Source organism: Talpa occidentalis, unplaced genomic scaffold (assembly GCF_014898055.3).
Source record: "Talpa occidentalis isolate TD23 unplaced genomic scaffold, MPIMG_talOcc4v2.1 talOcc4.11, whole genome shotgun sequence".
Lineage (NCBI taxonomy): Eukaryota > Metazoa > Chordata > Mammalia > Eulipotyphla > Talpidae > Talpa > Talpa occidentalis.
Genome location: NW_023601104.1, coordinates 62,586,502 through 62,600,550, shown reverse-complemented (window position 1 = coordinate 62,600,550; position 14,049 = coordinate 62,586,502). Strand labels below are relative to the sequence as shown.

Here is a 14,049-nt window from a genome sequence, read left to right as displayed (position 1 = left end):
GCCCTTTATTGACTTGGCAGGATAGGTATATAAGTGAAATCCACAAATAACATAGAGATGTTACTGGAATTAATACCTGCAAACTCCTGTTCTGATACACTGGAATGTAAGGGGGAAAAAGACGTTTTTCAGAAATTTTCCCTTTCCTAACTTATTCTGATTATATTGAAACTCAGAAGCAAAAACTGGTCAAATATATGAAACTGACAGAAGAACAAAAGGCATGACTGAGTCATTAATTGGAATTGTTCCTGTTAGGTCTACCCACTAAGAAGCTGTGTCACTTCATCTCTCTCTTCCCATTGTGTAAGTTCCTCACCACTTTCTCTCCCCTGCACCTGGACACTCCTGTGCCTAGACATATGGTGTCACTGTGCCCCTTCCAAATAGAAAGAACACAAAAAGGGGCTCTTTCATTGAGCTAGTGCAACTCCCAGGCAGGTCAACAGGGCTGGGCAGTCACATTCATTTCCTGAGCCACTGGCCTGATCTAATGCATGGACTCTAGGGCTGTGTGGGGCCCCGCACACCCCCTCTCACCCCACCCAGTGACCCCACCTGCTTCATCCACAATCCTTCATCCACCATCCACCAGCATGGTCTTCCTCAAACTCCATTCTGTTTGCATTGTGCCTTCAAAGTTTTCATTGAGCATCTGTACCTTAAAGAGCTCTAGCCCTACTTGGGGCCTCCCTAGTGGCATAGGGATTAAAGTCTCAGTGAGATAAAGCTATTGCCAGCCACTGCGGCTTCAATCCCCGATCCCTGGCCAGCAAGGTGACCCACATGGCACAGCAGACCTCTCCTGTCTCTTCCACTACTCCCCTCATCAGTGTATTTCAGTCTATCTGCATGTTCTGCTCCCCACTCTGTCTCTGCTGACCTCTCACACACACCCTCCCACCGCCTCCTCCGCACCTCTGTCCTGCATCCCAGCTCTTGTATTCATAAATAAATAAATCTTTAAAAAAAATTTAAAAACAATTTTTTTAAAAAGCTCTAGTCCTCCACTCCTGCAGCTGACACTCAGTTTAATATGAAAACTGCCTCTCTTCAGCTCTCCCCCCAACTTTTGCTCGTAATTCTGACAATTCTATCAAATAGAGCTATTCAGCTTGGACATACCATGCTCTTTATTCCAGATGGCTTTACACGACTGATTTTTTAGACTAGAAAATTTTTCTTTCACACTTCCCTCTTCTATTTGCTTGTCCAATTTATTTTCATCCTTTTAAAAGAAAATTTCATGTGAAAAAATTTGGACTGACTTTGTTAAAATTTGGAAAATACAAAGTATGAGAAGAGTATATAAAATGGTAACTGTAGTTTATACTTAGATTCTTTTATTTTTACATGGTATTTTCTATGCATATATATTTATGGATTATACCTTAAAGTAATTTGTGTCATACTTTTTTTTTTTTAAGATTTATTTTTATTTATTTATACAAGCACTGGGTACAGTCAGAAGCCCGGGAGGGTGAGAGAATTCACCAGAGCAAGAGGGGGGAACAGAACAGGCAGACCAATGAAGTACACTGCTGAGGGGAGCAGCGGGCGGCAGGAAAGGTCTGCGCGCCATGTGGGACCCTCACCCGGTGGCCGGGGATCGAACTGGCGCTGCAGAGGCTGCGGGCAGCTTCGCAACCCAGCGCTCAACCGCTGCGCCACCAGGGAGGCCCTGTGTCATACTTTTCATTGTAAGCTTCTGAACTTTTATAAGTTATTTGAAAACATCTTTTTTAAAATGGCTGCATTACTTTCATTCATGTTTTTGTATGTACATATATCTGAACAGTTTGTTTCAACCTTGTTTGAGTCTTTCCTTTTCATATTTTTTCTTTTTCTTTTTTGTTGTGTTATTTTAGGTAATATGAATTACAGCACTGTATATAATTCAGAGGTATAGGTTTATACCTATCCAGATGTATGTTATATTACCAAAAAGTTTAGTATATAACTATGATAATCCTGATGAATATTCTAGAGAATTCTAGAGTGGAATTACTGGAAGAATAGAAAGAACAGTCTTATGCTCTTGATACACACTACCAGGTTGCTATCAAGAAAAGTTATACACAATTACAAACTCACCAGGGGCCTGTGTGTTTCTCTTAGTGTCTGTTAAATGAGTTTCATAATTTTTTTCTATTTGGTCCTTGATACTTTGACTTTCATTTTGCATTTCTTTGATTAGGCTGCAATTTTTTCTATACTTACTAACCTTATGTATTTCCTTTTGTTTAAATGATCTCTTTGTGTGCTTTGTCCAATTTTCAACTGGTATCAAAGTTCCTACTAATTTGCAATACCTGACTCAAGTTTCTTCTCACTTTGAAGTCCTCCTAACAAGCCTACACATTAACTCTACTTCAACCTCCTTGTCTATCAGGATAGCATATGCACATTTACCCCTGGGATTTCATGCTGTGTTGTAACCATTTATGAGCCTGTCTCCACCAAAGAACAATGAGCAACCCACCCACCAAGACTGTCTTAGGTGTTCTTTCCCTCAGCACCTAACCACCTGTCTAGCACAAGGGTTTTATCAATTAAGATTTGTTTAGTGTGGGCCTCCCCGGTGGCTCAGCGGTTGAGCGCTGGGTTGCGAAGCTGCCAGCAGCCTCTGCAGCACCCGTTCGATCCCCGGCTGCTCCCCGGCCACCCGAGGAGGGTTCCACATGGCGCGCAGACCTCTCCTGCTGCCCACTGCTCCCCTCAGCAGTGTACTTCGTCACTCTGCCTGCTCTGCTCCCCGCTCTGGTGAATTCTCTCACCCTCCCATGCTTCTGACTGTACCCAGTGCTTGTATAAATAAATAAACAAATAAATAAAGATTTGTTTAGTGAACTGATGAATATATCTTCAAAAAGTTGACTTTTAGCTCAGCATAGATTTCATCAGAATGGCATATGCATGTTTTGTATTTAAAAAATAAAATTACCAAGCCCATACATAAACCTGTGTAAACTTGCTTAATATAAATTCTCTGAGAATAGCATATAAAAATTCACACTATTAAACCACTAGAAAATGAGACTGATGGCAATTTTTTACTCAAAAAAGAAAACTAAATCTTTTTATTTCATTTGAATAAAAGTAATTTCCTCTGCAAAATATTATAAAATCATGTTTATTGATTCATCCAGGACTTTTTCATATTGTCTTGACAATGATTATAACACGACTTGCAAAAGGCAAGCAAAAAGAGGCATACTTCCTCAGACATAAAACACATCTACTTACACTTATACATTAAATAGACAAAGTTAAACCTTGAAAACACTGAATTGTTCATCATGTCATACTCTCAGTTATAACCTGTGTATTCTTAACTTGGCCATTTCACAGTTTGCTATATAAAACGTACCACACACACACTCTCTCTCTCTCTCTCTCTCTCTCTCTCTCTCTCTCTCTCTCTCTCTCTCTCTCTCTCTCATACTTCCAGGTTAATACCATCACTGAGATAAACCAGAGGTGAAAAATGGGATTGCTGCTAAGCTGAAAATAATGCAAATTAAATACTGTCTTTGGGAGGGATGGCTGCATGCGGGTCTCAGGATTATTCAAACACAGTCAACTTCATCTCAGAGTGTTCATGCATCTGGGGACTAGGAGACTCTAGAATGTCTCCCATCTGTTCTCTTACAAAAGGCGAAAGTTCTTACCTACAAGCTGGGTTGGTCTCTTGAGTGTAACAGCTGCAGCTGTATTTCCCCACTTTTTCCTTTTGGCCATAGTGTTGCTAACTTTTGTAAACATTTAAATGAAGAATTAAAGTGCTTAATTGGGCTCTAGCTGAACCACATCCTGCTCCAGTTTTGAAATCATACAGCTCTCAGGAACCTCAATAAGGTCTTACTGTCCCACAAAGAGCAGAATATGGCTGCTAATAGGTAGAAGTTATAGCCTTTGTCACTACTCTTAATGGAAGGTGACTGAGTACTGGCTGGGCCTTTCACCTGCTCCCTCACAGCGCCAACCGCAGTCAACAGGGCTCTCTGGCCAGGATGCATTGCTTCCTTGCAAAGAAGCCTAAATCCCTCCTCCAAAGAATCCATCAGTATGGTAAACCTATAAAGTGAAGGTTATAAAAATCAAAACATTTTGTAGACCACTCCCAAGTTTTGATTTCTACTGACACCCCTGCTTCAATGCCCAACAAAGTGGACTTCAGAAGATTAAATTCTAGTTTTTTTCTCTGAGTTGTGAGGCACAATCACACAGAGCCTGGCACCTATTTATGTGCTGATCACATCTCTCCATCTGAGGCTGTCAGTGCCTTCCCTAGGAGTAGCTGGGGCTGGCCTTCAATCACCTGACCCTGCTTCATCTCTCCCTGGTATTTGTAGGTCAGGCACCCTTAGCTCAGTTGGCAAAGAAAAACAATTAAACTGGGGTGAGTATAATATGAAATAAACCCAGTTTTCACTAGAAATGTATGGGGTAAGAAAATTTACGGATACCCATAACAGAATTGTAAACAGTGATGTTTCCACTGCACTTAAATAAAGAGCCAAAGGTCACAAGACCTGCAAAAAAAAAAAATAGGGACATAAAGTACAAATATGGGAACAATGAATATCCTGACTTTAAAGACATGAAAATTGTTTACAATACATGAAATTTTTGCTGCTATTAATAACTCAAAATGAAAAAAATCCACTGAACGGGTTCATAAATAGAGTGACAATACATTGTTAAGATTTATCAAATACTTTTGAAAAGACATGTAGATGTTTGTTGTGGGAGATGACTTTTAAAGCCTTAAAATGTGAAAATTTTTATGATGGTTCTTTGACGGAAAATATGAAATATTCCTCAGCTTACCAGAGAGCGTAAACGCTGTCACAGATTGGATTCCGTGTTAGTTCGGCAGGAATTGCTGTACCAATTCCGATACATAAGTGGTCTTACGACAATCTTGTGAAAAAACATTCGAAATATTGATGTTCTGAAAATGATGAAAATCCAGGGGTCGATAATTGAGATCACGGAGAAAAAACGCAAAGCAAGGAGATCTTCAGCTTCTTCAGTGGGTCCATTTGTTTGATTGACAGCTTTAAATGCTCCGTAATAAGCACGATACTGTTTTAAAGGAAAACATTCCATTATAATATCAAAAGGTTGATGGAGGCAATAAATTCACTCACTTCACTTAGGAAGCATTACTTTTCTGTAATGCCAAGAACACTGCAGTGTGGCTTGAAATATTTGCTTTCAACTATTTGAGAATGCTTGATTGATTGGGACCACCTAACTGAACAGTAGTTATATAATTGAACTCTGCCATATTTATCCAGATTAATTCTACAGCATACTATTGGGTTATTAGTATTTTCAGGTTACTTGCTTTGTATTGGAAGTGTTTTGTTCTACGCTTAATATTTTATTTATTAAAATAAATATTTTATTTCTATTTTTTGAGTTTGCTAAAAACATGTAAATTTATTAATTCAATGTGCACGTTCTGTTCTCAAATATCACTTTGAACACTATTTAGACTTTTGAATAATCTCTGAGGGTCAATCTTTATACATTTTCTGGAACATACTCTATAATCCGCTCCTGTAATAGGTAGCTAAAATAACAACCTCAGAATTTAAGTCAGGCATCTTTAAAGTATTTCAATTTGCAGTGAATTGGTGTGAGAAGAGCGCCCTCTGTTGGATGTAAAAGTTCATGAAAAATGTTGCTTTTACCAACTCGCTATTGGCTAAGCTTGGCTGGAAATCCCTTCTCAGGGTAGCTCTGTGGATACTAATGCCCTCTTCTGTCCGGTTGATCCATTACAGCCCTCTCGACCTCACCTTCTGTCTAGTCCTCTAAATTCACTCCGACCTTTTTCCTCGCCCATCTCAAGCCTATCTTCTCTTACATGCCTGTGACAGCCTACTCTGGATGTATCATCTCGCCAGAATGAAACACAAAGAGAAGCTATCTTGAAACATGTCAGGTGTTCTTAACCACTTTTTGACTTCTGTGGATTCTGACATACGCAATTACACATGCTTGTAATTACTTTCCTGGCTTCTAACCCTGTCAGCTATAGCATCCGTCTACACACCAGTACTGTCTCTCATCTATCCCTGCTGCCCTACCAACCCCTAATACATTGTGGTTTTCTAAGGCAAAAATAACTTTGATGAAAATGTCATACACATTTAGAGAATGGGCTGCAATCTGCCTCCAAAGTTCATCCCATATTCTCTCTACTTTTTTCCTACTGTGTCAAATTGGAAATTTGAAAATTCAATCTAGTTAAATTTCCTGCTCTAGTCCAACATCATAACACATTTAATTTTAAAGATTCTTATTTCAGCAAACTTTTTATTGCTTCAATGAAACGTAATATTTATGCTATAATTTTTAAAAGCCTTTCTGCCCTTTCCCAGTCACTAGGTCCACTATTTGGTAAAGTGTGGGGCTTGCTAGTATCCTTTCAATGCGACTAAGAGTTCAAAACTGTTTTCAAAAAAAGATGTTATTTGACTTTTTCACTGCATGCTCTCATAGGTGGACAGTGAATTTTATGGATACAGTGGTGACATTACTCTCATGGCTAATGGAACATGTGCTTGGTATCCTTGCACTTTCTACGCCTTTCTAAGGTAGCAGGTTTAGAAATACTTATGTGCATTTTCAAACTCTGTTCTCAGTCCTGTGCTTTCAATATGCCTTTTATTTTTTTACCTGCTATAATCTTTGTAACTTTATTCTCATTCATCAAATCACTCTGCAATCTCAAAGTTTTCCTTGTGCAAAAGCATGAGAAATAGTATGTTTTGTTAACTCATTTTGCAATATTTTTAAAAATCTCATTTTTAATTTCTGATTAAATATTTAATTTCTAAATATGATATATGCAAATAGATATAATCTACATAAATTAAAGCTCTTTGGGTTCTTAATAATGTTTAAATTTTTAACAAGTTCAAGAGCCACTGCCTTGAAATATAACACTATCTCCAGAGGAGATCACATTCTCAATTAATTTTCTATTTCCAGCAGGCAATGATAATTAATACATGGAGGTTATGGTTAGAGATAAAAGTGATATTAATTTGAGACCACATACCTCTTTAGGTGCTTTATACGTATTACTTCAAATCCTCATAACTATCTTCCAGAGCAAGCATGTTTATCCTCATTTTACAGATGAGGAAACAGAGCTCTAAAAGGGTAGAAAGCCCATATCATAGCTGGTAAATGGAAAAGCCAGATTTAAACCCAAGTCTGACACTGAAACCCTTATTCCAGAAAATTATATTCCTGTGAAGAAAGCTATCTGCTTTGCTTATCTTTGAAACTTTACAAGTGTTTTAGAAAACCATTTTCAAATCCATTATTACCTTCAGTCCTCACAATTCCCTGAGCTATTCAAATTCCTTTAGAGATGTCTCCAAATGCAAAGTTCTTTCCACTGTATTATGCTTCTTTCTGCATTATTCTTACTAAAACATTCAAGCTCAGGACATAATATCCATGCATTTAGCTATTATCTACATTTATTACAGCATAGATAAGTAAGGCTATAGGACAGGGGCTGCAAATGTTTTCTGTGAAAGATCAGAGAGTAAATATTTTAAGTTTTATGGGACAAAGTCACATCATCTTGCTAAGTATTTGGTAATCAAAATATCTTGATAAGTACTTACATAACAAAACCTCTACATTTCTATAATTTTTTATTGATGAAATTTAAGATATAATAATAATGACTGAGAACAATTTTTTGTAACACAGGTCTACTAAAAAGAAGAATGGCAGTCTTTTTTCCCCTCTTGGAATAGTATTTGACTTAGTTGGGAATCCGATTTCATGTGCTCTGTTATCAACTTGATGGCAGGCATTCATTTGTACAAACTAACCTTAACTCCCGGGTTGTACAAAACCAGTGGGCAGCACCGATTTGGCCTGTGGACTGTGCTTGGCCAACTCCAGCTTTTCAAAGTGTGGTTCACCAAATGCAGTCTCACCAGCAACTTTGCCCTCACCTGAGAACTTGTTAAGCATGCTATTTCTTCAAAAAAGTCTGAATCAGGAACGCAGAGCCCCATCAACTGTTTTTAAAAGCTTAGCAGATGCTTCTGTGAGTGCTTAAGTTTAAGAACCACTGCTAAGTACTATGTCCATGTCCATGTCTATATGTATAGATATAGATTTAATTATCTATTTTCAGGAGTTCTGATTCTCATCTGGAATGATGATACTATAGACAATTCTTTCCTCACTCATTAAGGCCTTCATTTAAGGGGAAATGTTCACTTTTACTCTAGAATGTAACATCTCAAATTGCTACACGGCCACAAGAAACTTGACTTTTCTATTCACAGAAGTTTCAGGGTTCCAAAGACATTGAATTGACAATGATTAAACCTTAGGTATTTTGGCCAAATCCCCAGGAGGAAACATCCTCAAAAACAATTTCAATCTCCACCATCACCTCCATTAGTAAATTGAAATCCAAAATAATGGCTTTCTTTTTTTTAAAACCCCCCTCCCCTCCATAATGGTTTTCATGTCACCTCGCTTGCCAAAATAGAACCAAAACCTGTCCAGACTGGTTATCCAAATTTCACTACCTGCTGAAATGCACTTAACACATCTGCCTATCCAAACACCCTCCCTGCCTCTCCGGCCCCCACCGCTTCCTGCACCGAGGCGCTAGCCTCCACCACCCCTCAGTGTTTACACGACTCCTTCCACACTAAACCTACGCTTTAGTTACTCACCTCTGCCAACCACTCTGGCAGGATCACACCTCCCCTATTCCCTTTCCACACCAACATCTCATCCAACAACTCTCACTGGCCATTCACTTTTCCGATGCCACTAAACTCAGGGGCAAGTCTAGGAGATAAAGACATCACGTAGCTATCAGGAAATAGGAGGGGACCGGCAGAGGCCAGAAGGAACCAAATTCTGTTCCTTAACGTTCTGGGGAGCCAAATTAATACTGAGGTGTTCCCAGAAGGGAGTAGAGAGGGCTTTTATCAACTGGAGAGGATTTGTGGCGTTCAGAGGACACCAGCTGACTCAGTTTTCCCCTACCTTTCTCTGAACTTCCCTCTTCCCACTAACAAATTGGTTTCTGTCTTCTCGAGGCTGCGGACTTGGAAGAGCAGCAACAAACCCTCTGATCCTGGGCACATCTCTGCTCACGCCGGGTCCTACAAACTCCTTGCCGGGTATTGGAACCCACGGCCCGACGCGCTTTATCTCCCCCAGCCTGGGCGCCGAGACACTCACAATTAAAGGTAGGGAGCACATGGTGAAGAGCACGGTCATGAGGGCCAGCAGCAGCAGGTGATCCAGCTCCTCCAGCCGCTGTGGGAACCCCACCTTTTCGCCAGCGCCGGGCTCCGCGCGGTCCCGGGAGATGCTGCGCTGACTCCGCCGCAGCCGCCGGTGCATGCCGTACAGGTTGCGCATGGCGCTCAGGTTGCACAGCACCGTGGCGAGGACCAGCAGAGCCATGAGGCTGGCGTAGAGCACTGAGTAGCCCAGCACTGAGCGCGAGTGATCCTCGTGGACCATCTGGAGGAAGCACCAGGTGCCGGGACAGTACTGCACGAACTTCCCGAAGCCCGCGAACGGCAGGGCACAGAAAACCAGAGAGAAGGTGCCCACGATGGGCGCCACCAGCACGCCGCGGCGCAGGGTGATGTGCCGTCGGTAGAAGAAAGGATGCCCTAAGGAAAGCCAGCACTCCAGGGCCATGGCCAGGAGCTGTAGCGTCGAGGCGAGCCCGAAGAAGGTCATGAAGAAGGCGAAGGTTTGGCACAGTGAACTGCCGAAGCCCGGCTGCAGCTCCATCAGGCTCCGGTTCTGCGCGTAGGCGGTCAGCACGAAGGGGCTCACGAGAGACTTCCCCAGCAGGTCTGTGATGGTCAGGCCGCACACCAGCACATAAAAGACCGAGGGCTGCGGGCGCGGCTGGCGTGGCCGGCACGACCCCAGCCCCGAGCGCGCCAGCAGCCCTAGGGCTAACAGGTTGCCCAGGAGGCCCGCGCTGAAGAGCACCCAGCCCATCGTTGCCGAGTAGCCCTTCTCCACCGAGGTGGTGTTGTGACAGCGGTAGAGCGGTGGTCTCATGGCGGGCGGTGCTGCGGGCTGGTGTGGAGGCTGTGGGAGGGCCAGCGTCCCGGCTTCTGGAAGCGGAGGGCCGCCCCCCACCCCCCCCTACTCCGCGCGGGGCTCCAGCGGGGAGACTGCAGCAGAGGAAACTCCTCCGACGGCGGGGTGTTCCGGACTGCAAGCGCCTCCTACCTAAACTCTTGGGTCACACCCCCCACCCCTGTAGGGGCGGGAGCACTGCCTTATGCGCCTCGGGTGTGTACCTTGGAGAGCGCGGAGGGTGTGCAGGGATACAGGGTGTGCAGGGATACAGGGTGTGCAGGGATGCTGTTGGCGCAGCACGAAGCAGCGAAGTCCCTTGGACACACTGGTCCTAGGAAGTGGCAGCGCCTCGAGTGAAGAGTCAGAAGTAAAAGAAAGTAACCTGAGGGGTAGGAAAATTAAACAGCAGCCACTGGGGAGGAGGGGCCATTAGAAGCTGCTGGTGGTAGTGGTGGTGTAACTTGGTAGCGCCAAGACAAACACTGAAGCTGAGTGCAAAAGGGAGGATGAGAAAGAGCCACCACCTAGTTTTTGAATTATTGGCTTAAGGTAACGGACATTTCCTGACACTTTAGCCTTAGCTCCTATTTTCTTCCAGATTGTATAACATGGACAATGATCTTCAAGCATAGGTGAGGAAATGGGCCTTGGAAGGTTAAGGGGTTTGTCTAAGGTGACAGAGCTTGTCATTGTCAGAGCGGGTCCTGAAACTGGAACCTTCTATTTATAAAGTCCATCTAACTTGCTTCCACTACTCCTCAGAGGTTGGCCAGATGTCAGGGAAGGAGTCCAGTGAAAATCAAGAAGAGATGTTATCAGCCTTAGATTCCATGAATCACAGCGATTGTGTAGACAGGTGGGCAGAATGTAGTTAAGAGCTGGGATGCTGTCGTCAGACAGACCTGGTTCAAATCCTGGCTCTCCCACTAGTTGCTGTGTGACCCTGAGGGACTTGCTTAATTAACCTCTCAGGAAGTTACATCTAGGTAGCCTATTTGACTCTTTTGAGGCATAGGGATAAAGCGTAGATACATAGAAAGTGCATTAAACAATATGATTGTCACGATTCTCAATTATGTAAAGGAGGATGTGTTAATAGCTGATGTTTAACTTCAGCTTTTAACATGGCTTTTGAAACCAGAAAATAGCAGACTCGATTTAGAGCTCCATTATTTTGTGACTACTGGAAAACATATGTCCCCTTCTGGCCTTTGATTTGACTGCATCACAAAGGAAAGTAGGTATGATTTATATCTTTGATTACAAAGGAACTCATTGCAGAATTTGAGTGGGATGATTAGGAGTATATTATGTAACCGAACAGATACTTTGGCTTGACTAAGCTCACTTATAGGCTCAGTGCCAGTTCTAATGGACAGACTTAGGGCAAGACCCTACAGCTTTAGATATGAAAGCCTGATGGGTAGCCAGAGAGGCCACCTTCAGACTGAAAGCACAGCCAGTAATTTAGCCCAGGGGGTGAGAAAAGAGAGTCCAAGCTTTAGAATTCAATATCTGAACACCACCACCACCTGTGGGACCCTGGGTTATTTACTTAATCAATTACTCTGAGTTTGTGTCCTCATAAATAGGATATGATACTTATGCTGACTTCATAGGGTTGTTGTGTTGAGAAAGCTGGGCATAAAGTGCTGGGCATACAGTTGTAATGACAACAATAAAAGTTAACATGCACAGGATGTTATATATGCTGGGTCTGCTCTAAGCCTTTCACAGATATTCATTCAGTCAGTAGAAGGTCTTGCAAAGGGTTCATTCCCTGTCTCTCACCTTTTCCCTTTTATCCCGACCTATAGATCCTACCAAATGATGATGGATTTAGAAAAGCCCCACTCCAGTTGATAAAAAAGTCTGATGAAATCTGAGTCTTCTCTCCAGTTAGATGTGTGTACATGGATGCACACACACACACACACACACACACTCACTCACTCAAACACAACTTATACTAATTATAGGGTGGTCACAATTTTCTGATGTCGCGTTATTATGCCCAACAGGCTCAATGGGCTCTGGCTTAGAAATCCTCTCCTAAGGACATTATAGGGCAGATGTTCTTGACGCATACCTTTATCCAATTCTCTGCAGCTTTATTTTTCTATTGCAGCTGCCTCTACCTCCATACCCTTTCTAAGAGCAGTGCACGGGGCGGGGGGTGGGGGGAGAAGCCTATGAATGTAAACAACTTTGCAGAGCAACTCCAAAGTGTGACTGTCACACTTGGCTTATGTGTGTCATGCTTCAAATGTCCATGGCCTTTAAGGGTACCATTCAGGAAACCACACGTTTCCTCCTGACCATTGTAGCTGGCCTTTACCATGGGGTTTCCGGCTGCTTTCCTGTCTGTTTTTCTCTGCTTTTTTAGGCTTAATTTTGGAGTTTCCTGTCCCTCCTCCTAAGAAATCTTATTTTATAACTTCACTGTTTAGTGAAGAAAAGTATCATTTGTCCATACACCTAGTATTTTGAGATTTTACTTTGAGCCTGGCCTGGGAGTGAGGGGTATGGGCGTTGAGGAACCAACAGCAAATAAAAAGGCAAATGTCATGTCATGTGACTTTCACGTGGTTATGTTTATATCAGCTTTTAGAGTAGCAAGCTAAGCTTTTTTTTTCCCTAAGAGGGAAATTTTTAATGAAAATATCTCGGGCCAATTGCATAGTAAATTTATCTTCATTATCTTTAGAACTGTATCAGACTGCTTAATTGGGTTATAAGACAGATTGTCTAGAAAAATATGTATGGTATCATGTAAGCAGACAAATTTGCATATAATTACTGTGCTATTGCAAATATAAAGGCTGTAAATGTTTATGGGCAAGACCTTGAAATTGACATTGGCAAATAAAACATTGATTTGAACTTAAGAAAGGATGGTAGAAAAATTTTGCCTTGGATTTCTTGTATTTTCAATACAATCTCTATAATAATTATTTTAAACAATCTTAACAGAAACATATATATGTTCTCGGACAGAGTTTAGGAAGGGAGAGAGAAGGAAAAGGAACTGATTTTCCTGAATCCATCTTCACTATGCTTCTAAATTTTATCTATCCCTCTCTCTTACTGAATTCCAAGCAATACTTCAGGCTAAGGATAGGGAAAAGCAGAGAATGGAAGGGAAGAAAGATAAAAAGCAAAGAAAAAAGTTAACCCCTCATTTTGGAGCAAACTTCTCTGTGCTAGAGGCCACACTGGGTGCTTCTTCACATTGGTTTGGTGGGCTTCTGGAAGCACACAGTGTGGCAGTAATGGGCTAGTTCTTTGTGAATTCCAATCTCAGCTTTGTCCCTTGAGCAATTGTCTAATTTTTTTAAACCTCATTTCGTGATTTGTAAACATAGGACAGGACAGATGATTGTAATGAACTCACAGGTTAGTTATGTGGCTTAAATAAAATAATCTGTCCAGAGCAATGGTTCTTAACCTTGGCTACACTTTAGAATCACCTGGAAAGTTTTAAACATGTCTGATGCTTCCATACCCCAAACCATTTCTATCTGACTCTCTGACAGTGCCCTCCAGGCCTCAGTATTTTTATAAGTCCCCCATTTAATTCCACTGTGCAGCTGAGGTTGCACCTTCACTAGAATTTTTTTTTTAAGATTTATTTATTTATTTATACAAGCACTGGGTACAGTCAGAGCATGGGAGGGTGAGAGAATTCACCAGAGCCAGAGAGGGGAACAGAACAGGCAGACTGATGAAGAAATACACTGCTGAGGGGAGCAGCGGGCGGCAGGAGAGGTCTGTCACGTCATGTGGGACCCTCGCCAGCGGCCGGGGATCAAACTGGCACTGCAGAGGCTGCGGGCAGCTTCACAGCCCAGCACTCAACTGCTGTGCCACCACGGGAGGCCCTCCACTAGAATGCTAAGCATAGTTCTGAGACATGATCTATGT

General features: G+C 42.2%; 1 protein-coding gene across 1 annotated transcript; it reads right to left on the bottom strand.

Moving 5' to 3' along the window:
• Window positions 1-4,676: 4,676 nt before the first annotated feature.
• Window positions 4,677-10,101, bottom strand: PTGDR (prostaglandin D2 receptor). Its single transcript, XM_037501965.2, has 2 exons — window positions 9,256-10,101; window positions 4,677-5,091 (listed from the first exon to the last, which is right to left on the bottom strand). The coding sequence occupies exons 1-2, from the start codon at window positions 10,099-10,101 to the stop codon at window positions 4,852-4,854; spliced, it is 1,086 nt and encodes a 361-aa protein (XP_037357862.1). The 3' UTR covers window positions 4,677-4,851.
• Window positions 10,102-14,049: the final 3,948 nt, after the last annotated feature.

Coding starts and splice junctions, on each gene's coding strand:
- PTGDR (XM_037501965.2), bottom strand. CDS start 10,101: ATGAGACCACCGCTCTACCGCTGTCACAACACCACCTCGGTGGAGAAG. Junction 5,092..9,255: donor TGTGCTCCCTACCTTTAATT/GTGAGTGTCTCG, acceptor CCTTTAAAACAG/TATCGTGCTTATTACGGAGC.